The sequence below is a fragment of the Oncorhynchus tshawytscha genome, linkage group LG01 (genome assembly GCF_018296145.1).
Source record: "Oncorhynchus tshawytscha isolate Ot180627B linkage group LG01, Otsh_v2.0, whole genome shotgun sequence".
In the NCBI taxonomy this organism is placed as follows: domain Eukaryota; kingdom Metazoa; phylum Chordata; class Actinopteri; order Salmoniformes; family Salmonidae; genus Oncorhynchus; species Oncorhynchus tshawytscha.
In genome coordinates, this window is record NC_056429.1 from 61,020,657 (window position 1) to 61,047,701 (window position 27,045).

Below are 27,045 nucleotides of genomic sequence, written 5' to 3' on the forward strand. Positions count from 1 at the left end.
CCCAGAGTTACCCCTGCTGTGGAGGGTAAGTTCATTAGAGTTGACTACACCTCAGAATGCAGTCCAAATAAATGCTTCATAGAGTTCAAGTAGCAAACAGATCTCAACATCAACTGTTCAGAGGAGACTGTGTGAATCAGGCCTTCATGGTCAAATTGCTGAAAAGAAACCACTACTAAAGGAAACCAATGAAAAGAAGAGACTTGCTTGGGCCAAGAAACATGAGCAATGGACATTAGACCAGTGGAAATCTGTCCATTGATCTGATGAGTCCAAATTTTAGATTTTTGGTTCCAACTGTGTGTCTTTGTGAGACGCAGAGTAGGTGAACGGATGATCTCTGCATGTGTGGTTCTCACCGTGAAGCATGGAGAAGGAGGTGTGATGGTGTGGGGGTGCTTTGCTGGTGACACTGTCAGTGATTTATTTAGAATTCAAGGCATCCATAACCAGCATGGCCACCACAGCATTCTGCAGCGATACGCCATCCTGTCTAGTTGGCGCTTAGCCCCACTATCATTTGTTTTTCAACAGGACAATGCCCCAACACACCTCCAGGCTGTGTAAGGGCTATTTGACCAAGAATGACAGTGATGGAGTGCTGCATCAGATTATCTGGTCTCCACAATCACCCAACATCAACCCATTTGAGATGGTTTGGGATGAGTTGGACTGCAGAGTGAAAGAAAAGCAGCCAACAAGTGCTCAGCATATGTGGAAACTCCTTCAAGACTGTTGGAAAAGCATTCCAGGTGAAGCTGGTTGAGAGAATGCCAAGAGTGTGCAAAGCTGTCATCAAGGAAAAGGGTGGCTACTTTGAAGAATCTCACATTTTAAATATATTTTGTTTAATACTTTTTTGGTTACTACATGATTCCATATGTGGTATTTCATAGTTTTTATGTCATCACTATTATTCTACAATGTAGAAAATAGTAAAAATAAAGAAAAACCCTTGAATGAGCAGGTGTGTCCAAACTTTTGACTTGCACTGTGTGTGTGCGTGCTCACACAGGTAACGGCCAAAATAACGGAAACACCAATTTAAAGTATCTTTAGTAGGGCGTTGGGACACCACGAGCCAGAACAGCTTAAAAGCAACTTGGCATAGATTCTACAAGTGTCTGGAATTTTATTGGAGGGATACGATGCCATTCTGCCACGAGATATTCCAAAATTTGGTGTTTTGTTGATGGTGGTGGAAATACTATCTCTAGCACCGCTCTAGATTCTCCCATAAGCATACAATTGGGTTTACATTTGTTACCTGAGACAGCCATGGCATATGGTTGACATCGTTTTCAAACCATTCAGTGACCACTCTTGCCCTGTGGATCTGGGAATTGTCATCCTATGGGAGCATAGCCATGGAAGCCAAAATAATGGTCAAAATTACAATGTTAAGCACTTTTAGTTCCTCAGTAGGTAGAAAGACGCTATATAAAGCCAATCCATTATTTGTATATTTTATTTTTATTTTTTTACATTTTTTATATTTTATTTTTTTAACATTTTATTTAAGTAGGCAAGTCAGTTTATAACAAATTCTTATTTACAATGACTGCCTACCAAAAAGCAAAAGGCCTCCTTAGATAAAATAAAAAATAAAAAAAAGATATATATATATATATATATATAGGACAAAACACACATCACAACAAGAGAGACCTTAGACAACAACATAGCAAGTCAGCAACACATGACAAAATCGCATGGTAGCAACACAACATGGTAGCAGCCCAAAACAGGGTACAAACATTGTTGGGCACAGACAGCAGCACAAAGGGAAAGAAGGTAGACGATACATCACGCAAATCAACCACAACTGTCAGTTAGTGTCCATGATTGAGTCTTTGAATGAAGAGATTGAGAGAACTGTTCAGTTTGAGTGTTTGTTGCAGCTCGTTCCAGTCGCTAGCTGCAGCGAACTGAAAAGACGAGCGACTCAGGGATGTGTGTGCTTTGAGGACATTTAGCAGAATGTGACTGGCAGAACGGGTGTTGTACGTGGAGGATGAGGGCTGCAATAGATATCTCAGATTATTATTAAGATGGCCTGCCCAGAATTTGTATACATGAGCCTAAGCATGATGGGATGTTATTTGCTTTATTAATTCAAGAACCACACCTGTGTGGAAGCCCCTGCTTTCAATATACTAATTATCCCTAATTTAATTGTTTTTCCATTATTTTGGTTCGTGAGCACTACTTTCAGACCTACTGGCTAAAAACGATACAAAAATACTGGGAATCTCTTTTAAAGGATGTCATCATGTTAATACCCTGTGTTTGTCTCTCTCTGCCCCCCAGATGTTCTTGACAGTGTACCTCAGTAACAATGACCAGCATTTTACCGAGGTGCCCGTTACCCCGGATACTCTGTGCCGGGATGTGGTGGAGCTGTGTAAGGAGCCCGGAGAGACAGACTGCCACCTGGCTGAGATGTGGCGCGGATCTGGTGAGCATTCTCCCCTTTACACCTGCAGATGCCTGTCAATCTGACAACTAACACCTGTAGAGGCCTGTGAAATAAGGAACCTGGACCAGTAACAATACCTATGATCTAGTGATTACTTGAGGAAAACACATCTAGGCTAATTTTCTAATCAGACTTCAAGAGCATATGAAACATAAATAGGGAGAGTTTTGAGACAAAATACTATTTTGGAAAGCACACAAAGAAGAGAGGTGTGCTGACTGTGTGCCAACTGACCAGACTTGATGCTTCTACTGAAGAGCTCAACTTTGTCTGTGTCTCTGTTGCTAATAAGCTGGTTGTGTTATTCCATAAAAAACAGTTGCACACTGTTTGGCGGTCTGCACTGATGTGAAACTGTCTGTGCGTTCTAGGCTTGGAAGATATACTGTTTGTACTGTTTTTTTCCTAAATTATTTGGTTTGCTAACTTGCTAGCTAAGTGGCTAGATGTCAAGATCAAGCTTATTGGTTACAGCAGAGACATTCAAACGCCTCCTGGATCAAGATCCCTGTTGCCTAAATGGTTTTATTCGTCAAAAACATTAGCACACCTTGTGTGCAATTCCGGTAATACCGTATGCCCCGGTATGATACAGAAACGGTATGACAATCTGGATACTGCCCTACCCTAGTGCGTAATGACCTGATTATTTTAACTGTCATTTTTTGTTAAGAGTGACAACATGATCGATGTGGTTGGAACATTCTAACTACATTGGTGCAATAATCAACTATGTGATTAGTACTTCTGTATAATGAAGAGAAGATGGATGAGGGTGTTAAAGTTTGGAGTGGTTGACTAATATGCCTGTTGGATCAGAACCAGCTCAGCTGAAAACATCAACAACATATCTTTGTTCTTCCCTGAGGTACCGCCTCTCTGGGACATGAAGTGAACATGTGACTCATTTCAGGAAGCTAGGCGTATGTCACATGTCACTACTTCACTGGTGAGGCTTTTGAATATAAACATGTTTTTTTAAAAATCAGAATGCGTTTTTTGGTAGAAATGCCTTCTGGAACGGGAACTGCCTTAAAACTTCTAATGAATGGAATCCCGTTAACGGGATCGATATGACAACAGCCAGTGAAAGTGCAGGGCGCCAAATATAAAACAACATCACATAATTAAAATTCCTCAAACATACATGTATCCTATACCGTTTTAAAGGTAATCTTGTTATTAATCCCACCACAGTGTGGGATTTCAAATAGGCTTTACAGTGAAAGCACCACAAACGATTATGTTAGGTCACCACCAACTCACAGAAAAACACAGCCATTTTTACAGCCAAAGAGAGGAGTCACATAAAGCACAAATAGAGATCAAATTAATCACTAACCTTTGATGGTCTTCATCAGATGACACTCATAGGACTTCATGTTACACAATACATGTATGTTTTGTTTGATAAAGTTCATATTTATATAAAAAAAATCTCAGTATACATTGGCGCGTTACGTTCACTAGTTCCAAAAACATCCAGTGATATTGCAGAGAGCCACATCATTTACAGAAATACTCATTATAAATGTTGATGAAAATACCATTTTTAGACATGGAAATATAGATATACCTCTCCATAATGCAACCGCTGTGTCAGATTTCAAAAAAACTTTACGGAAAAAGCAAACCATGCAATAATCTGAGACGGCGCTCAGAAAATAACTAACAATTATCTGCCATGTTGGAGTCAACTGAAATCAGAAATAACATTATAAATATTCCCTTATCCTTGGTGATTTTCATCAGAATGCACTCCCAAGAATCCCAGTTCCACATTAAATGTTTGATTTAGTTCGATAATGTCTATCATTTATGTCCAAAGAGCTACTTTTGTTAGCACGTTTGGTAAACAAATCCAAAGTCATGAAGCGCGTTCCCTAGTTGCAGACGAAATGTCAAAAAGTTCCGTTCCTGTCCGTAGAAACATGTCAAACGATGTATGGAATCAATCTTTAAATGTTTTCAACATAAAACGTCAATAATGTTCCAACCGGAGAATTCCATTGTCTTCAGAAGTGCAATGGAACAGAGCTCCCTCTCATGTGAACGCACATGGTCAGAGCATGGTCACCTCATGGCAGACCTGACTGATTCCTCTCTCATTTGGTCCCACTTCACAGTAGAATCCTCAAACCAGTTTCTAAAGACGGTTGACATCTAGTGGAAGCCTAAGGAAGTGCAACATAACCAATATCCACTGTGTATTCAATCGGGGCTGGGTTGAAAATTGACCAACCTCAGATTTCCCACTTCCTGTTTGGATTTCTTCTCAGGTTTTTGCCTGTCATAGGAGTTCTGTTATATTCACAGACATCATTCAAACAGTTTTAGAAACGTCAGAGTGTTTTCTATCCAATGCTAATAATATGCATATATTAGCAACTGGGACTGAGGTGCAGGCTGTTTACTCTGGGCACCTTTCATCCAAGCTACTCAATTCTGCCCCGGCAGCCATAAGAAGTTAATAAGAAACTTGTATGCCATCTGTAAATACAAATACAGTTGTTACATTTACGTGCCTAGTTGGTTTAGCCACTGTAAAAGTCAGGAACCTCCCCACTAGCCATGCTTGGTAGAGATAATGGATGGGCTGGACATGCCGAGAGATGAGTTCGGATTGGTCTGCTATGTAGCACGCTTCTGCCTAATAACAAAGGGCTACTCTATGTGTAGGTAATCCTTTCTAACTCAGCTTATTTTTAAGATATCACAATTAACTACAAAAGTGTTGCTCTCCACTTTCTGGAGGACAGTTTTGAAATCAGTGAAATGCCCGGTGGAAACAGAGTATGATAGCTAAGGAGATGGAGAACATTCTGGCGTTTGATTGCAAATATGTGGAGGGAGTCAAAGGGAACACACGAAGGCAGTTGTATAAAACACCTGTCTCCGGATTACATCTTCAAACTAAGGACAACCATGGCATCCGTGACAGAGAGGGAGAAGAGTTCATCCATGGTTATGGGTAATTGAGTCTAGTTAGCTACATTTTCAGATATTATAAGTTTCTCTAATTTTGTCCGAAAGTCGTTTCCATCAAGTTAAAGCATACTGTCAGCTACCTAGTTAACATGACCTAGCTGGCTCGCTAGCTAAAGTTACATGTATGATCTGTGTAGTAATATTATTTGTATCTCGGGGCCATTTGAATTTCTACATGTCTAAACAAAATACTCCACTATGCAAGGTAACATTTCACTGTACCGTTTACACCTTCTGTATCCTGTGACAAATGCATTTAGATTTTAGTTGATATAGTGTGTGTTTACCAGAGATAGTAATGTGAAGAACAACATGACCTGCACCAAATTCAAATTAGGATACCACCTTAGGCCAAGTTCTAAAATTCTCCGGGGGAATGCCCTGCTTTTATTTCGTCATGATCACATCTGTTAGCTATTTTCTGTCATTTGCTTGCTATCAACTTGTAAATAATGATCTTGTTGTGAGGTTATTTTCCTGTAATAATGAATACAAATTAGCTGAAGTTAAGACGTTGTCAGCTATATAATATGGTCATTATTTGAACTGGCTAGCCTGCTAACTTAACATTTTGCTAGCTAGCTAACAAGCTAGAAACAAACCAAAACATTGCTTAGAAAGTTGCATTTTGTTGCCTGGTTTGCTAGATAGACATATATTAAATTCATGTTCAAACAGATGGGTTTATTGGTGTCAAAATATACCAGTTATGCAACCCACATTACTCCCACCTGGCAACCATCATTATGCACACCTGGACTTCATCTGTACCTTGATTACTTCCCCTTTTATTTAGCCCTCAGTAGCCTCAGTCTTCAGGCAGTATTGGTTAGTTTTCATGTTCAGTACGCAGCTCCTGTTTTCTTAATTTGCCTTTCATCATTGTTATTAAACTCTTCTTCTGCACCTGCTTCCAAGACTCCCTGCGTAAACATGACAAAGGGCCATTTTTTCATGTTTTTCAACTTTCAAAGCAGAATGACTTTCCCAGTGTTCCTCAGCTGTAGTGTATGATGTTCCATTTTCTATCTCTGAGTCTCTACTTTTATCCAATGTATAAAAAAACAACACAATTTCAAGTTTTGCTACTTAAGTCTTAATTAAATGCATCAAATCCTCAAAATGTAGACTAGCCTCCCCCAGTCAGTCAGTCAGTGAGGTCTGATCGGATTCACAAACCACACGACACGTGTCATAAGACACACATTGACTGCTTTTCTTTTGAAACTAAATTACTAACATTTATAGATGTATGTTTGTCCAATGTATGGATGCTGGATTGGCAGTCGCATGCGTGTACATTTTTTCTACTCTTGTCACTTTAAATCAACGACATAAAACACATCCATACTGCTAGGCAGGGTTAGAATTAAACACAGATCTTTTTTGGGATGATAGTGGGTTTAAACTTTTATTTATCTTAATTTTATAGGAGGTGCCCATGTCATTATTTCCAAATCTTGGGGGGATGCAATGATTTGTTATGGTTTAGTGGTGCTTGGGGAAACAATAACTCTATTCCATAACATCCTAAACCTGTGTGTGTGTGTGTTCTCTAGTCTAACCCCTTCTTCTCTTCCCCACCTCCACTCCCCCATCAGAGCGACCTGTAGGAGATGGGGAGCGGATGCTGGACGTGCTTCAGCGCTGGGGACAGCACAGGGCAGAGGTGCGCTTCTTCCTGCGTCATGACCGAGCGCCCAGCAGAGAATCAGGTTAGTTCCCAACCACCTAACAGGATGAGATGGATACAGAAGAACAAAAGCATGCCACACACCACACATACAGTACCAGTCAAAAGTTTGGACACACCTACTCATGCAAGGTTTTTTAAATATATTTTTTAAAACTATTTTCTGCATTGTATAATTATAGTGAAGACATCAAAACGATTAAATAACACATATGGAATCATGTAGTAACCAAAAAAAGTGTTAAATCAAAATCAATTTTATGTTTGAGATCCTTCGAAGTAGCCACCCTTTGCCTTGATGACAGCTTTGCACACGCTTGGCTTTCTCTCAACCAGCTTCATGATGTAGTCACCTAGAACGTTTTTCAATTAGCAGGTGTGCCTTGTTAATTTGTGGAATTTCTTTCCTTCTTAATGCGTTTGAGACACTCAGTTGTGACATGGTAGGGGTGGTATAGAGAAGATAGACCTATTTGGCAAAATACCAAGTCCATGTTATGGCAAGAACAGCTCAACTAAGAAAAGAGAAATGAAAGTCCATCATTACTTTAAGACATGAAGGTCAGTCAATCTTGATGCAAAAAGCATTAAGCGCTGTGTTGAAACTGGCTCTCATGAGGACCGCCACAGGAAAGGAAGATCCAGAGTTACCTCTGCTGCAAAGGATACGTTCATTAGAGTTACCAGGCTCAGAAAGCCCAAATAAATGCTTCAGAGTTCAAGTAAAAGACACATCTCAACATCAACTGTTCAGAAGAGACTGTGTGAATCAGGGCTTCATGGTCAAATTGCTTCAAAGTAACCACTACTAAAGGACATGAGTAAGAACAGGAGACTTGCTTGGGCCAAGAAACATGAGCAATGGACATTAGACCGGTGGAAATCTGTCCTTTGATCTGATGAGTTTGGCTTCAACCGCCGTGTCTTTGTGAGACGCAGAGTAGGTGAACGGATGATCTCTGCATGTGTGGTTCCCACCGTGAAGCACGGAGGAGGTGTGATAGTGTAGTGGTGCTTTGCTGGTGACACTGTCAGTGATTTATTTAGAATTCAAGGCACACTTAACCAGCATGGCTACAAACAGCATTCTACAGCGATACGGCATCCCATCTGGTTTGCGCTTAGTCGGACTATTATTTTGTTTTTCAACAGGACAATGCCCCAACACACCTCCAGGCTGTGTAAGGGCTATTTGACCAAGAATAAGAGTGATGGAGTGCTGCATCAGATGACATGGCCTCCACAATCACCCGACCTCAACTCAATTGAGATGGTTTGGGATGATTTACAGCGCAGAGTGAAAGAAAAGCAGCCAAGTGCTCAGCATATAACTCCTTCAAGACTGTTGGAAAAGCATTCCAGGTAAAGCTGGTTGAGAGAATGCCATGAATGTGCAAAACTGTCATCAAGGCAAAGGGTGGCTACTTTGAAGAATGTAAAATATATTTGTTGAACACTTTCTTTTGTTACTATATGTGTTGTTTTAATGTTTTCACTATTATTCTACAATGTATAAAATAGTAAAAATAAAGAAACCCTTGAATGAGTAGGTGTGTCCAAACTTTTGACTTGTACTGTATATACACATGTTCAGAAACACACGAGACAGTGTAAAGACACAGCCCTGTTATCAATTACGTGACAAGTTGTTAGAAAGTAGAAACTCGGATGGCCCTCCCTCCCCACAAGACATGGATTGTACAACAGAAGCCTAAGACCCCCTTGATCCACAAATGCCTACAGATTGCTATTACAAGTCTTCAAATTCCAAACAAGCCTTCAATGACCTAATGCTCCAGGGCTGTCATTGTGAAGGGGTGTTCAAATCACATCTCTATAAATGAGTTAGTCCTTTGGTGGTGGGGATCCTCTCAGCCCCTCGTTACGTAACTACTAAGCCCTTGACCCCTCACAGCTTGGATCTGGCTCTGGGATTAGATGGCTGTTTTCCTTTCTTGACATTTTAGCCTGTTCTTTTTTTTCCCCCACACTGTTAGCTTGTTTGTACTTAGGCCATGTCTTCGTAGTTGGCTCACATTGCGTTCTTTCCGATAGAGATGGTTAGCCTTGTTAGTTAGCCTTGTGATACAATCCGCTAACTAAGCATTTTGTTTTCTCCTATAGAGAGGGCTTAGCCTTTTTTTTTCTCCCATCTCCTTTCTTCTTTCTCATAAAATGAGCTTAGCTAGCTACCAAAAGAGATGGCTATTTGCTCCATTAAGTTAACTAAGTAGCCTATTAAGTTAATTTGTCAATGTGATATCATTACCGTGTAGGCTAATTATTTGTCCAGAGTTAGTTTTAGCGTATTATTTTGCCCCAGAGTAGTCCCCAGGCATAGCCCATGATTGTAACAGAGGTTGTCCAAAACTTTTATTTAAGTTACTTGGTAAAGGCTTTATCTTGGGTCGGTGCTCAAGGGATTAGATCAGGTTCATTGGCTCCCTAAAACCTCCCCAACTACACACATACGCTACGCATGTGCACCCACACACATTTTGACTCCATGAGCAGCTCTTCAGAAACCCAGAGTGCTGTAGTAAATTTGGAGATTATGACCTGTCTCTGGCGACACTGATCTCTTTGTGCTGGCTGAGTGGTTTAGCTCGTTGCTAATGCTGGCCAGTCTGAATTTGTGTAACCTCCTTGTGAACCCTACTCTCCAGCTGAAGGAACCTTTTGCAGAACGTGTGTCAGTGTATGGTATCTGAGCGAGCAGTTGCGTTTTCAGTCACTCATATCAGCTTTAATTCCAACGAACACTTTGCGAGAGTTTCTCATAGTTTCCTAAGCAGACTTGGTGGCTTTTTAATGTTTCCAGTCCCCAAAAAAACTTCTGCTACTTTACTCTTCTCTCCGAGTGTCTTTGACTGAGGTTTTGGTGTGTTTCAGGTGGCTCCCGAGGATCAGACTCAAAGAGGAATGGAGTGAAGAGCCCCTCAGATAGACGGATGGAGAACGGGGTGAGTTCAGAAACCATTGACTTTAGACAAACACTTGGAGACCTTTAAAAACAGTTTTTCATTCAGCCACTCACCGTGTGCAGTATACAGTTGCTAATTGCAGAGTGTACATTTCCTATCCTATGATTCGTTGGACTGGGCTATGTTTGACCATTTCCTCTCCCTGCTCTTGGTATGCTGGTGTTAGTTTCAGACTTTTGAACCTGTAACAGCTATAGCTTCCAAAGACGAGGAGTGGGAAAAACGGGTTTGGTTACTCCTGTGTCACCAATCGCGCAAAAAGAAATCCCTATATTTGAGCTTGTGCTATTTACCCACATGCAGAGACTGTACTTGTTCTACTTGGCTTCAGGCCTGTCCTGACAGATGCAAAACACATATTTCTCTTGGTTTGGAGAGAGAGAGGGTGTTTGTACGTAGACTATTCAGTGTTTGTCTTACTTTACCAACTCTCGTGTGTGTGTGTGCGTTGGCGTGTGTAACTGACTCTCTGTCTGTTGTGCAGGTGTCGGCCCCACGGATGGACATGACTCTGGCTGAGCTGCAGGAAATGGCTGCCAGACAGCAGCAGCAGATAGATGCACAGCAACAACTCCTCGCCTCCAAGGTAACAAGGGAGGGAGAGTAGAAAGAAAGAGAGGGGGGTGGAAAGGGGCTAATGAGACATGGATGAAGAAGGAAAGCAAGAGAGAGCAAGTGGGGTCAGATGAAAGAGGGAGATGCTGAGAGCAAGAGAAAGTGAAAGAGGGTGGGTAAAGTGATGGAAATAAATGGAGAGATTGAAAAACAGAGATGGGGTGAGACAGAGGGATGGGACTATTAAAGACTAGGACAAAGTGATAGAGAAAAGTTGAGAAGGGGAGTTATCAGGGAGAATTTTTTTTAAGGAATAGGAAGAGATTGCAAGATAACCCTTTTGATGAAGCATCTGGTTCATGGGATGGCCTTGAGCAGGTGGAGTGATGGAGAAGGTAACAAACAGGGAAATCAAAACATGTTATGTCACATGCACCAAATACAACTGATGTAGACCTTACAGTGAAATGCTTACTTATGATCCCTTCCCAACAATGCAGAGTAAAAAAATAATAATACAAAGAAAACATTTAATAAAATAGTAAGACAAGGAATAAAATAAAATGCACAATGGAGCTGTGTGTGTGTGTGTGTGTGTGTGTGTGTGTGTATACAGCATATACAGTAGTCTAGTGAGTGTGCGTTGGGTCAGTGCAGATAGTTTGGGTAACCATTATTTTACTATTTAGCAGTCTTATGGCTTGGGGTTCCGAGTGAGTTTATGAAAACTGTCATCTCCTACCATTTTGATAGATTGGAGACTGTCAGAAAACGTGGTTGTAAACATTAATAATTTGGTTGTTATTCCATTGGTTCCCTTGAGGCAGAGTGGCCCACACTCATTGAATATGCCGCTTTTAAATGTTAGAGCAATCACAACTAAAACCTTTTCTTGTGAATGACCTCCATTACTGAGTGCAAAGTTGATTGCATGTGTCTCACTGAAACATGGCTGTCATCAGACTGTTGTGCTGCTCTTATTGAATCTTACCCCCCGGACTACAGCTTTTCATATTCTAACAGAAAAGGGTGTGGGGTCAGCCTCTATTTTTACTAATGCTCTCCGCTGTAAGGACATTTCGTTTGGCAACTTTGGGTGTTTTAAGCATCATGTTTTACTGTTTAAATGTCAGCCACCAGTACTGGCCATCACCCTGTATAGGCCGCCAAGGCACTAACCCACTTTCTTTACTGATGTATCTGAACTATTGTCTATTGTCCTTAAGAACTATGCCAAAGTCATTGTCTTGAGTGATTTTAATATTCATGTTGACAAAGAGACTGACTCCAAGGCCATTGAACGTATGAATCTTTTGAGCTCTGTGGACTTTATCCAACATGTTACTGTGCCCACCCATAAACAAGGCCTGGTTATTACCAAGGGGCTTTCTTTTGACATGTCCTCTTTTGTTTGTTGCTTTACCTGATCACCAATGTGTATTTTTTACTACCTTGATGCCCATAGCACAGGATAATACTGAATGCATTAATAATTAAGAAATGCTATCTTACCTCTGAAGTTGCTGCAGATTTTTAGTGTATGAACAATACTCCACCTTCCTCTTGTGATGATTTAATGGATCACTTTAATATCAAATTAAGGGCAACCATTGATGCCATAGCTCCAGTAAAGTTGAAAAAGGCCACATCAAAACATAGAGCCCCTTAGATGAGTGAGGAAACTAATACATTTAAGAGAAATTGCAGAAAGGCCGAGCGGAAGTGGGAGAAAGTCAAAGTTGCAGGTCCGTTATGCTATTCTGAGAAAGCAAGTTGGCATGAACAGTACCAGTCAAAAGTTCAGACACACCTACTCATTCAAGGGTTTTTCTTTATTTTTACTATTTTCTGCATCTCATCCATGCCTTACTGCATTACATGTCTGAAATGTGCTGTAAGAATACATATAGATTTGATTTGATCAACCAGGAGAGCGGCCAAGTTAATATGCCTTGCTGGAAAATACACTACTGTTTTAAAGTATAACCTTTCTCAGGAAATACATGTCACGTTTATGGCACAATGAGTAGTTCATTGTTAAACTTTGACTGTAGTGATATTCAAATGTTCAATTATATCCAATGACAGGTACTGTATGAAAACAGGTCATAGATACACCAAAATGTACATACATGTACAATTATATAGTAGGCTGTCAATTAAATGATGAAGTAAAAAAATGACTTTGTTCGGGGAAGGTGTAAGAGCAGCTGCTATGGTTTATAAAACAACAGGCCTCCGTAACCATCCTCTTTCTTTTCTCTTACTCTCCCCTCCACAGGAGCAGTGTCTGCTACCTGAAGCCACAGCAGAGGCAGCAAAAAACACTGTAATAATGCAATCTCTCCTCTACTCCTCCTGTCTTTAGGAGCAGCGTCTGCGCTACATGAGACAGCAGCAGCAAGCGTCCGAGCAGGAGAAGTTGCAGCGTCTCAAGGAGAATGTGGAGAACCAGGAGACCAGGCTGAAGAAGGTCCGGGCCCTCAAGGGCCAGGTGGAGCAAAAACGCCTCAGCAACGGCAAGCTAGGTGAGCACAGTGCTGCTATGAATGGGCAAGGGATTGGTTGTTGTTTGGATTGATTGAGAGGTGAATTGATTGGTGGATTTGTGTAGGATGACTGACTGATCGATTGGTTTTAACCTCCTCCCTCTCGTCTTTAGTGGAGGAGATAGAGCAGATGAACAGTCTGTTCCAACAGAAGCAGAAGGAGCTGGTGGTGGCTGTGTCCAAGGTGGAGGAGCTCAGCAGACAGCTGGAGATGCTCAAGAACGGCAAGATGGACTCCTTCCACGACAACCAGAGCTCTGTGGCTGAACTGGACCTCCTCTACAAGGAGCTACAGGTGTGTATGATTGGAGTTTGCAGATGAGGGACAATTGAAAATTCCATTGTACTTGAACTAAATCCCAGGAGCTCAGATGTTAGAAAGGGTTTTACATATGTGGGCTATTTAGCCCAGGTCTGATTTCAAATCACGTACATTTTGTGTGTGGCTTGTGTGGGACTCAAACCCTGAACTATCTCTACTACCATGCCCTAACTAATCAACTGAGCCATCAGAACCACTGGTTCATAGCCTCATACAGTGCCTTCAGAAAGTATTCACACCCCTTGACTTTTTTGACATTTTGCTATTTTAAGGCCTGAATTTAAAATTAAATTGCGATTCTTCTTCTTTTTTTTTTGTCACTTGCCTACACACAGTACCCCATGATGTCAAAGTGGAATAATGTTTTTTGAAATGTTTACAAATGAATTAAAAATGAGCTGAAATGTCTTGAGTTAATAAGTATTCAACCCCTTTGTTATGGCCAGCCTAAATAAGTTTAAGAGTAATAATTTGCTTAACAAATCACATAAGTTGCATGGACTCACTCTTTGTGCAATAAGAGTGTTTAACATGATATTTGAATGACCTACCTCATCTCTATACTCCACACATACAATTATCTGAGAGGTCCGTCATTCAAGCAGTGCATTTCAAACACAGACCAGGGAGGTTTCCAATGCCTCGCAGGGAAGAGCATCTATTGGTATATGGGTAAAACAAAACAAAAAAAAGCAGACATTGAATATCCATTTGAGCACGGTGAAGTTATTAATTACACTTTGGATGCTGTATCAATACACTCAGTCACTACAAACATACAGGCGTCCTTCCTAAAAACCTAGCTCAGTCTACCTTCCAACAAACACTGGGAAACAAATTCACCTTTCAGAAGGAAAGCCTAAATCACAAGCCCAAATATACACTGGAGTTGCTTACCAAGACGACATTGAATGTTCCTGAGTGGCCTAGTTACAGTTTTGACTTAAAACGGCTTGAAAATCTATGGCAAGACTTGAAAAGTGCTGTCTAGCAATGATCAGCAACCAACTTGACAGAGCTTGAAGATTTTTTAAAAAGAATAATGTGCAATTGTATTGTACAGTCCAGGTGTGCAAAGCTCTTAGAGACTTACCCAGAAAGACTCACAGCTGTAATCGCTGCTAAAGGGGATTCTAACATTTATTGACTCAGTGGTCTGAATACTTATGTAAATCAAATATTTCTGTATTTAATTTTCAGTAAATTTGCTAACATTTCTAAAAACATGTTTCACTTTGTCATTATGTGGTATTGGGTGTAGATGGGTGAGAAACAAAATACATTTTAGCAATTTTTTAATTCAGACTGTAACACAACAAAATGTGGAATAAGTCAAGGTGTATGAATACTTCTGATAGCGCACTGTATGTACTCTACCCTGTCCTCCATCCTAGTTCAGCTCTCCGACATGCCATCTCTTGTCCCCTCTAGCTGCGTAACAAGCTGAACCAGGAGCAGAACTCAAAGCTGCAGCATCAGAGAGAGAGTCTGAACAAGCGCAACCTGGAGGTGGCCTCTATGGACAAAAGGGTCAGTGAGCTCCGAGACCGCCTCTGGAAGAAGAAGGCCGCTCTGCAGCAGAAAGAGAACCTGCCTGTGAGTGTACACACACACACGCACACACACACACACACACACACACACATAGTGTGCATGCACACGCACAAACACATGTGCACTCGCACACACACATGCGCACAGATGAGTGCAGAACTACTACTTTGACATCTCAAGACTTTGTGAAAGAAATGGAAATGTTTATCGTGAAGCACACCCTATCAAAATTGATAACCTGAGCGCCCCCTTGGGGCTGCAGAGTATAAACACAACTGTATTTTGTTTACCTCTGAAAGCCCCAGATGCCCTGGCCCTCAGAGCCGGCCTCTATCAAAAAAGTAAGACGCCTCAAACCTGTCTCTTGTTGCCTTTCTGCACTGACAAACAAATCACTGACTCACAGGACTGAAATACACTCAGATATCTCCTTCCACAGTTCACTTTTTCAATCTCTCTCTATTCAGCGTTCTTCAACCCTCATCCCTGGGACCCACATAGTGGGGAGATGCTTTTCCCAGCCCAGTACTAACACCTGATCAAGGTATTTTGGTGCTTGGCTGGGTCAAAAGCCTGCACCCTGGTGGCTCCCAAAGATCAGGATTGAAGGACATGAATGGCATGGAATGAATCATTGTTTTGATTCTTGTCACGGGTTTGATTTTTCTATCTCAGTTTACACTCAACATTCCATCTCTTCAGCCCAACTTGGCAAAAACAACTCCAGGAGAGGGGAGGAGACTAGAGCTTAGGCAGGCAGACAGACAGGAATGCCAGAGGAGATGGTATCACTGCCTGGTATCTCTCTGCCCCTCTTCCTCTGAATTGTTTTTGACTCCTGTGGTTTCCATTGCACTTTTTAATCTATGTAAACATGGAACTTTTTAATCTGACTTTGAAAGATTTTGTGAGGAAATTGTCTGGACAAATGAGATTTGCTGTAGCTATTAGTGTACTAGAACAACGTGTAAGGGCGAGGAGTGTTTGTCAAATGGAATCTCAGAGTGGTTGTGGATGATTTGCTCGGGCACTCAAATTCGTAAATTATGTTCGTAAATTCCAGGCATGATTTTACATGTTTCATGTGGTGGGCAATTTACAAAATCTATCCTCGATCAATGGTATTTTAATAGAGAAACAAAACCACTGTCAAATGAATAGCCATCAGCCTTTACTTTCCTCCTTGATAACTCTATCATGTTGTATCTCAATCAAACTAACTTAATGTGGGGAGTCTAGATTTACAGTGCCTTCAGAAAGTATTCATACCCCTTGACTTATTCCACATTTAGTTGTTAAATGAATTCAAAATTAATTAAATATATATATATTTTTTTACCCATCTACACACAATACCCCATAACTACAAACTGAAAAAATGTTTTTAGAAATGTTGGCAAATGTATTGAAAATGAAATATAGAAATATCTACTTTACATAAGTATTCACACCCCTGAGTCAATACTTTGTTGAAGCACCTTTTGCAGTGATTACAGCTGTGAGTATTTCTGGGTAAGTCTTAAGGAGCTTTCCACACCTGGAAGGTGCAACATTTGCCCATTTATTCCTTTGAAAATTATTCAAGCTCTGCCATTGGTTTTTGATCATTGCTTGACCATCATTTTCAGGTCTTAGATTTTCTTGTAGATTTAAGTCCAAGTTAAGTTTTTGTAAACAACTCTAGTGTAGATTTGATCTTTTGTTTTAGATTATTGTCCTGCTGAAAGGTGAATTAATCTACCAGTGTCAGATGGTTTGCAGACTGAACCAGGTTTCCTCTAGGATTTTGCCTGTGCTTAACTCCATTCTTTAAAAAAAATCCTGAAACATTCCCCAGTCCTTAACAATTACAAGCATACCTATAACATGATGGAGCCACCACCATACTTGCAAGTATGGAGAGTGTAACTCAGTAATGTGTTGTATTGGATTTTCCCCAAACATAACACTTTGTAACCACACTGTTGTTGATGTTTTCTCCAATCACAGCCAATAAACTTGTGAAATCCCTGAGCGGTTTCCTTCCTCTCCGGCAACTGAGTTAGGAAGGACACCTGTATCTTTTTAGTGACTGGGTGTATTGATACACCAACCCAAGTGTAATTAATAACTTCACTTTGCTCAAAGGGATATTCAATATCTGTTTTTTTATCCATCGAGCAATACTGTAGGTACCCTCCCTGGTGTTTTGTGGTTGAATTTGTGTTTGAAATTCATTGCATGGCTGAGGGACCTTACAGATAATTGTATGTGTGGGGTACAGAGATAAGGTAGTCATTCAACATGTTAAACACTATTATTGCACACACAAGTTATTATGTGACTTGTTAAGCACATTTTTACCCCTGAACATATTTAGGCTTGCCTTAACAAAGGGTTGACATTTCAGCTTTTCATTTTTAATTGAGTTGTAAAAAATGTCTTAAAACGCAATTCCACATTATTGAGTGTTGTGTGTGTAGGCCAGTGACAAAGAAAATCTAAATTGAATCCATTTTCAATTCAGGTTGTAACACGACAAAATGTGGGAAAAGTAAATGGGTGTGAATACTTTCTGAAGGTACTTTATCTGTCCAGTTGAGTAACTTTATGCCTACTAATCCAAGTTTTATAATTTAAAGGGACATTTCCCAAATGTTAATCTCCTGCACCACCCAAACATCAACATAATATTATGTGAAAATGCCAGGATTCTATGTGTTGCAGTCATAAATATACACACAAAGTGTTTTTAGATAATGTCATCGGAAAACCATCTGGTGTGTATTATGTGATTTTAACCAACTACTGCTAACCTTTGCCTACTCATAGTTGGTTAAATCACAGGATGCAGTGACACACAGATGGTGTCATCAGAAACACTTAGCTCTTGTTTTTTTACGTAACAAAGAAACGCACCATTTTCACATTTTGGTATGGTGCTGGAGATGATGAAGTTTAAAATGTTTCCTTAAAAGTGTGCATGATACGGATCACAATATTCCCTGGTTCATATGGTATTTGCATAGAGAATGTCATAAAGTATATATTAAGCTGTATATGTGCAAATGTGACCGACTGCCTTGATTCGGTCTTAAGTAACAACATTAGAAAGTGTTTTTTTTTTACATTAGATAAAATAAACTCAGAGCTAGAGCATGGTATATCGTACACTGCAGTTGGGGACAATGGGAAAGTAATTCTGGTTTTAAAGTTGATAAACTTGTAACCCCACTTTTGAGAAAATGTCCCTTGAATGTTTTGGTACACCTACTGGAGATCTCTTTGTCTAAACCCATTCAGTATCGTTCACACCCTCTTAAGCCCCACCCAACTCTTTAAGGATTCACATGTGAGGCCATGTGGTAATCAAATAAAATCTATGTTAATTTCACACATGCACAGGATACAGGTGTCAGCGGTACAGTGAAGTGGTTACTTGCACAGTAGCAATATCAAAAACAGAAGTGTCCAGATAAAAATATTTTATAAATATTTTATTATTAATAGATGACGCTTACCCGACACACTAAATTGATGGGTCATCTGAAGGAAATGCTATAACCACCCCCCATACACATCTAGCTAAATGGATGGGTTACACTTGTCTAGACATGTACACATGTTCATGAAATCCAGTAGATGGCCGCAATCAACCCCAGAAACACCTGGCTAATTTGATGGGTCATGTAATAATCCATTTGAAGTGGAGTCTTTTTGTTTAGACATGTAGCTAGCTAGGTAGCTAGCTAATCAACAAACCTGCATAATCCCAAGTCATACAAACATTGTCATAGATGTAGTATGAATTTGCAGGCAGCTAAAGCTAACAAAGTAGGTTCAATGTTAGCTAGCTAACATTAGGCTATTACTAGCAATGCAAATGGGTTTCTGATTTAAAAAATATCACTACACATATCATACAAGTAATGTTAGCTAGTGAGCCAGCAGCTAACGTTTCCTCGCTAACTAACAGTATGCTTTAACTTGCAATAAAAGCGACTTTCTGACAAAATTATAAACGCATCTGAAAATGTAGCTGGACTCTTACCCGTATTCATGGATGAACGCTTCACGGCAGACTGGAACCATTTAACTCCGTTTTGTTTAGCTACATATTGTTTGACCAGCGTTGTGTCAAGTCACTCCGGTTTACATTGACCGTGGTGTGTGCAGAAAGTAGCCCATCACTTCAGAGCATCAATGTTGTTGAGGAAAGTAGAACACTTTTGTTGTTCTCAATGGCTAACTTTATATCTTTCAAAAACAGTGAGGTAGAAAAGACTGTCAACACTCATGTTATAGACAGAAGCATGCTACATGGCAGACCAATCCAAACTCATCTCTCGACATGTCCAGCCCATTCATTATCTCAGCCAATCATGGCTAGCAGGAAGGTTCCTGTATTTATCCGTGGCTAAACCAACTAGGCTCGTAATTTAATAATTGTTTTCATATTTATGGATGGAATACAATTTTGTTATTAAGGCATTTCTGCCAAAAAAACGCATTCTGATCAAAAATAAATGTTTACGGTCAAATGCCACTCCTGTGAAGTAGTGACGTACGACATGCGCCTAGTTTCCTGAAACAAATCACAAATAGTCTGCTTTGTAAACTGCTTTGGATGAAAGTTTATACTAAGCAAAACACATTCTATGCCATTAGACCACCCTCCAATCTGCAGTGCTAAAACTCACAGAATTAATAATTCAACCACACACCGTAGTGGAATTAATCCTCACCTTCCGCGAGAACTATAAAATAAATGAGAATACAGTTAAGCACACTCTTACAACTGTCTTGTCTTATGAGTCACTTATTAGCTTGATATAACTCTGAAGTGCTTACATACATAAAAAACGTTTAGCTGGACATAACAGTATCAGATTAAACACACGAATAAAAGAAAAATACTTCATTGGATGCTTATTACGTAAGGGAGGAAATCAAACTTCACACTTCTTATTCCTGGCATGAATTCACACTTCATCCTTAATTATTATAACGTTACCATCCTAACATACACGCTTCAACCTTTACGAACTACACCCGGAGACATGAAAAACCTAGCTAACCCTGCGTGAGATTGCCTTCACTCAACAAGTGTGTGGCTACCATAATAATCTCTGTTACAACAGTTGTTGGCCACGTAGTTCTGCTTGTCTTACCATTTCCCTCGCATAGCGAACATGTAAACAATTCAAACAAAAAAACAACGACATAGACTGACAGTTTAATTGTCAGTTACACTCCCACCAATCACCTGTGATTTCTGTGAAGGGGTTCTGCAGTTCTGGGTCATTGTCAGATCTCTCCCACCTTGATTTGTCCTTTGGGAAGTTTCTCCTGCCAAAGAAAGTCTGTACCTGTGAACCAGTTGGAAGCCGTGAGCTGTTCTGATGTGAGACCTCTGGAAGCGTGATCCGCAGTATTCTCTTGAGAGGTCACATATCTCCATTGTTCGGGATCTGTGCTTTGCTTAATGCGTTGAATACGGTTAGCTACAAAGACGTGGAATCTTCTGGCTTCATTGTTGATGTAGCCAAGAAATACATTCGAGTCTGTCCAGAAGTATTCCTGTTGACCTTGTTTTTCTAGCTCCTTTTTGAGCATGTCACTTGTTCAAACAGCTACCACCGCTGCTGAAAGTTCCAGTCGTGGTATGGTCGTAACCTTGGAAGGGGCGACTCTCCACTTCCCCATAACTAGGGAGCAATGAACTTATCCTGCTGTGCTGATTGTTCTGAGGTATGAGCACTCTGGAACTTGTCTGATGTGACACACCAGAGTTCACCAAGTGCTCTCTCCGTGTGTGGTTAACCCAGAGCCATATCCAGGTCTTTGATACCCTCTGCACGTTCTTCTTTGGGAATTGTAGCTATAAATTCATTGCTGTTGGAGATAAACTTGTGCAACCGAAGTTTGCCGATGCTGCAAAGCTCCCTTGCTTCTTTCACCAGCTGGGCCGCTTCAGCTACAGACGATACGCTCATCAACCCATCATCAACATAAAAGTTCCTTTCTATGAACTGGATAGACTCCTCGCTGAAGCTTCCTCGTCCTTTGGCAGCAATATGTTTGAGACCGTAGTTGGCACAACCAGGAGATGAAGCTGCGCCGAACAAGTGGACCTTCATACAATACACTGAGGTTTGAGACTCTAGATCTCCGTTCTCCCACCAAAGGGAATGCAGATAATCTTGGTCTTCTGCTTTCACATGAAACTGGTGGAACATGTGCTCCATGTCACACATGATTGTGACTGGACCCTTACGGAAACGGCAAAGGACACCCAGCAATGTGTTTGTCAACTCTGGACCAGTAAGGAGATGGTCATTCAAGGATGTCTCTCTAAACTTCTCTGAGCAGTCAAAGATGACTCGTATCGTCCCAGGCTTTTGTGGGTGATAAACCCCATGGTGCGGGAGGTACCATGCTGGATGCTTGTTAATTTCATCCTCGGAGACCTTCTCAGCATCTCCACAAGCTATGGTCTCTTCCTTGAAGGTTGTGTAGTCCTTGTAGTACTGCTTGTCTCTCCTTATCCTCCTTTCAAGGCACTTGAGACGGTGAACTGCACATGTCTTATTGTTCGGCAGGTTGGGTCTTTCTTCCTTAAACGGCAGAGGCATCTCGTAATGTCCATTGTCCTTGCATCTGATGCCTGCTTTCATTTTTGTCAGGAACCAGATATCCTCTTGAGATATGAGGTCCTCTTCTGCGGCTCTCATGAGAGAGAGGGATGTTCAAGCGTCTTGATAATGTCCAGTGCTGTCATTACCTCTCTTACGTGTGTTCTACAAAAATAGTGTACTTGATTTGTGAGTTTGGAAGAAGATTGAAGTCTTTGCATCACCTGTCTAATGATAACCCGATGACTCACTCCAATAGCATCGCCATAGTCGATGCATGGCTTTCCACGGCCGACTATGCTCCAGCCAAGGTCTGTTCTCTGAGCAAAAGGCTGATTTACCTTAGACACAAGTTCTCTTAGAAGGAGAGCCTGGGAGCAGTTGTAGCCAATTAAGAGGCCAACATCACAGCTCTGTTGAGGAGCAATCTCCTCTGCAATGTGTTCAAGATGAGATCGTGTTCTTGCAGTCTCTGGAGTGGGAATATGATCTCTGTTTGCGGTAATAAACTCTCTCGAGTAGGTTGTTGGCAGAGGGATTTTCTTCTCCAAGAAAAACCCTCTAACCTGCAAACCAGACAGCTTCTGGCAGGGCACAATGGTATTCCCTGAAGCCATTGTAGAGAGTTTCAGTTGTACTGGCTCCTTCCTTGTATTGAGAGCTTTTGTTGCCTCTTCAAGGATAACAGTGGTGTCGCTCTGGGTGTCAAGATGTGCGTACATGAGAACTTCCCTCGCTTGTGGTTGACACCCATACTGGAATGATTGTGGAGGTTTGAGTGGTGTTAATGTCCCTTACAGCTGTGTTAGATATGGCCTCACTTGACGCTCTTGTCCCCTTATCTTGTGGGGGCTCTTTCTTATCCCTTGACCTTTTTTAGTATGATCTTCGTTCATGCAGGATGGATGCCTCCACTGACACGTGTCACAGGTGTTCCTGTTATCACAATCTTTCAAACGATGCCCAGGCCTTAAACAGCCAAAGCACAATTTATTTCCTTGAACAAACTTCTGTCGCTCTGTGGTGGGCTTATCCAAGAACTTCCAACATTTGTGGAGACTGTGACCTGACTTCTCACAGAAGACACAACTAGTAACAGTACCTTTTTCATCAGAGTTTGTTGCTAATACCCTTTCTCCAGGGCTTTGAATCCTTGGTGTCTTAGGTTTCCCCATCTTCACTTGGTTTCAAAGCGTACAGGGATGTTACAGGATTGCAAGCGATCTTGGCTTCTCTCGTGAGAAACTTCACAAACTGGCTGAAGCTAGGAAAGGTCTCAGTTTCTTCTAAGATGTCTATGACCTTTGTATTCCATCTTGAAGTTAGCCAATCTGGATGTTTAGCGAGGATCTTTTGGTTTTCATTACAGTCATTAAGCACCTCAAGGCCTTAATTCTGAGACATAGCAGCCTCACAGCTGCGAAGAAAGTCTACAAGGTTTCTAAGTTCTATACTGTCCTTGGATCCTATCTTAGGCCATGCTTTGAGCTTATCTCTGAAGGACTTGGCGATAAGGAATTTGTTTACGTACCTTTCTTCAAGAATGGTCCACACAGCATGGTAGACTGACTCTGTTCCTAACAGAAAGTAACTGCGATGGTCTTCTTGGCAGGCCCACCAACATATTTTCTTAAGTAGCATATTTTCTCAGTTGCTGTTATGTTCTTCCTGTCTATCAGAGTCTAAAAAGAGACCTTCCAGTCAGTGAAAGAGTGGTTCTCTGTTGAATGTTACTGGTTCTGGTATGGGGAGGCGGCTTACGCTGATGGATTCTGTGGTCTTGGTGCCATTTTCTTGTTGTCTGCTTGTCACAACATGTTGTGGTGAAAGACTCTGAAATGAGCAACTTCTGTGCATGACTTCTTTCACAGATTTGGAGTTAGAGTAGTTCTCTCTTCTCGTCCTCTGAGTATTCATCTTGCTCGTACACTCCGCTGTCCTCTTCTTATCTTCATCTTCAAGTCTCTAAAGCTCTTCTAGTTGGCATTATTGCTTAACCATTACTCCTAAAGCTGCTTGGTTAGCAGCAACTTCTGCCACAGCCTCTTGTCTCTTGACAGATGACACACTTGAGCATCCGGAGGTGACCTTTTGAGTTGCTTTGAGACTGGGAGGAAGCAATTGAGTGCTGATAGTTGAAACTTGACTTATGTGAGAGTTCGGACATGCACAAGGAATTGCTCTCATTCCAGTGCAGCTCTTCTATTTGGTTATTTTGACCTTCTTCCCTGCTTTCTAACAGACACCTTACAGTCTTGATAATAGACCTTGTAATAGCTTCGCAAGTATCAACTCTGCGGCGGATATCATTGTCGGGGATGTCGATTTGACGCAAATTTACATAGGCAAGGTTTAGCTCTGTAGAGGTATGGCTGAACTTTCTTAGGAGGTCTTGTAATAGGTCTTCAGAGCAACAGCCTGTCAGTGACCGTTTTGCCTCCTTTTACAAGAGCCTTCCACTTCTCATAGCTGACCCTGAAACGATGTTCAAGCTGTCTCCACCTTTCAAATCAAATCAAATCAAATGTATTTATATAGCCCTTCGTACATCAGCTGATATCTCAAAGTGCTGTACAGAAACCCAGCCTAAAACCCCAAACAGCAAGCAATGCAGGTGTAGAAGCACGGTGGCTAGGAAAAACTCCCTAGAAAGGCCAAAACCTAGGAAGAAACCTAGAGAGGAACCAGGCTATGTGGGGTGGCCAGTCCTCTTCTGGCTGTGCCGGGTGGAGATTATAACAGAACATAGCCAAGATGTTCAAATGTTCATAAATGACCAGCATGGTCGTATAATAATAAGGCAGAACAGTTGAAACTGGAGCAGCAGCACGGTCAGATGGACTGGGGACAGCAAGGAGTCATTATGTCAGGTAGTCCTGGGGCATGGTCATAGGGCTCAGGTCCTCCGAGAGAGAGAAAGAAAGAGAGACTTAGAGAGAGCATATGTGGGGTGGCCAGTCCTCTTCTGGCTGTGCCGGGTGGAGATTATAACAGAACATGGCCAAGATGTTCAAATGTTCATAAATGTCCAGCATGTTCAAATAATAATAAGGCAGAACAGTTGAAACTGGAGCAGCAGCACGGTCAGATGGACTGGGGACAGCAAGGAGTCATCATGTCAGGTAGTCCTGGGGCATGGTCCTAGGGCTCAGGTCCTCCGAGAGAGAGAAAGAAAGAGAGAAGGAGAGAATTAGAGAACGCACACTTAGATTCACACAGGACACCGAATAGGACAGCAGAAGTACTCCAGATATAACAAACTGACCCTAGCCCCCCGACATATAAACTACTGCAGCATAAATACTGGAGGCTGAGACAGGAGGGGTCAGGAGACACTGTGGCCCCATCCGAGGTCACCCCCAGGCAGGGCCAAACCTTTCATCACTCAGTTCTCTGCCCGTTTCAGTTAACCTGCGGACCCTCTCACCTCTTCGTGGCTCTTGTTGTGATGTCTCATTAGCAGCCTCTGTATCATCATTCGCTGGCAGCCATGACTCCACACTGGTCTGGGTCTCTTCCTGCTGCTCTGTTTGTTGTGATGAAGGTTTGATGTTCCCGAGGTGTTGCTGCGGCTGCTCAACTTGACCCATCCCATCCCCTGTCACCTTTAGTGAAACTACCTCTTACTGACATTCTAGATAAGGTTTGGATAAGTATGTCATTTATACTCTAATTCACTGTAATTTAAACCTCGGTACGTGATATAAACACTTATAACGCTTGTAACAAAAGCTTGAACAAACACTTTACCAAACAATTACACTTAACTTACAGGTGAAAATATAATTAATAGGTGTACGCTAACCCTTAATGTTTTGTAGCAATATATATATTCTTTAGTAAGTATCAAATAATATTTTTCCAGTAATACACATACCAGTGATACATTCAGATAGATAGAGCAGATGCATAATACCAGCAAGTCTTGATGAAATACACAACTATCTCCCTTACGAATTGTAAACTTAGCCTCTTATTAGCAGTTCACAAGGATAGGACCACCTTCAAACACCTTGACTTGTACTTGCTTGTCTGACCTTCCTGTTAGCATTGACCTTATGCTGCTTCACGACACTTCCTTATGTGGAGATTTTCTTCTTAGGTTGCAGGTAGGTGCAAAACTCCTATCTGGCAGATGACAGGGCTTACCAGGAATTGGGAATCTTGTAGACGTTTTACAGCTGGGTGAGATTATTCTTTCTCTCTTGCTTGTGAAGAGCATTGAGTTCTCACTGTAGCTCCCTCAAGTAACCACGAGCACAACTGTTCCTTGATTTTAACTGGCGGTTTTATCCTGTAGTTTTAGTCAGAATTATCACCTTCCATTAGAACTATAAAATAAATGAGAATACAGTTAAGCACACTCTTACAACTGTCTTGTCTTATGAGTCACTTATTAGCTTGATATAACTCTGAAGTGCTTACATACATAAAAAACGTTTAGCTGGACATAACAGTATCAGATTAAACACACGAATAAAAGAAAAATACTTCATTGGATGCTTATTACGTAAGGGAGGAAATCAAAAACACTTTTTATTCCTGGCATGAATGTACGCTTCATCCTTAATTATTATAACGTTACCATCCTAACATACATGCTTCAACCTTTACGAACTACACCCGAAGACATGAAAAACCTAGCTAACACAGTGTGGGATTGCATTCACACGACAAGTGTGTTGCTACGATAATATTCCCCGTTACAACAGTTCTTAGCCACGTAGTTCTGCTTGTCTTACCATTTCCCCCACATAGCGAACACGTAAGCAATTCAAGCAAAAAACAACAACATAGACTGACAGGTTAATTGTCAGTTACAACCAGTAGAAAGTAATGTAATACATGATTAAAGAAGTCCACCATCTTTCGAAGTCTTCCTATGTTGAAGGGAAGAGCTGAGGTAAAGAAAGGGAGAGAGCTGAAGAGGTAAAAGTGTAATATGTATGTACTGTAGTTATTACAGATGAAAGCAAAGAAGCTGAAGGCTGAATAGAGCAGGACTCTTTGAGGAGGGGATTTAGTGACAGTCTGCCTCGAATTATAATGAGCAGGGCTTTTTCAGGCGGCCACAAAGAGCTGTTACATTTACCCTTCTCTCTGGCCAACGACACAGCAAGGGTCTGTCTGACATCACCTGGAAGGCATGTTTCAAACACATTGGTTGCGAAACGCTAGCCTGAAAGATGTCAGCCTAGAATCACCTCACCTCGCTCTGTCTGAACATATGGGAGGAACTGATCAATAGCGACTTATGTTCTTGTATGGGGTTTGACTACTAGTGTGTTCAACTGCTGTTGCATTTTG

At 41.2% G+C, this 27,045-nt stretch overlaps 1 protein-coding gene across 2 annotated transcripts in view; it reads left to right on the forward strand.

Moving 5' to 3' along the window:
* LOC112254456 (apoptosis-stimulating of p53 protein 2) overlaps positions 1-27,045 on the forward strand; it is a 59,683-nt gene that overhangs the window by 15,092 nt on the left and 17,546 nt on the right. The window contains exons 2-9 of one of the 2 annotated variants that reach the window (XM_024427072.2): positions 2,311-2,458; positions 7,069-7,182; positions 10,053-10,123; positions 10,629-10,730; positions 13,068-13,227; positions 13,362-13,543; positions 15,002-15,166; positions 15,424-15,465. In XM_024427072.2, coding sequence (XP_024282840.1) covers positions 2,311-2,458; positions 7,069-7,182; positions 10,053-10,123; positions 10,629-10,730; positions 13,068-13,227; positions 13,362-13,543; positions 15,002-15,166; positions 15,424-15,465 — 984 coding nt within the window. The remainder of the gene's footprint in view (positions 1-2,310; positions 2,459-7,068; positions 7,183-10,052; positions 10,124-10,628; positions 10,731-13,067; positions 13,228-13,361; positions 13,544-15,001; positions 15,167-15,423; positions 15,466-27,045) is intronic. The other variant, XM_024427081.2, reaches the window with a different exon arrangement.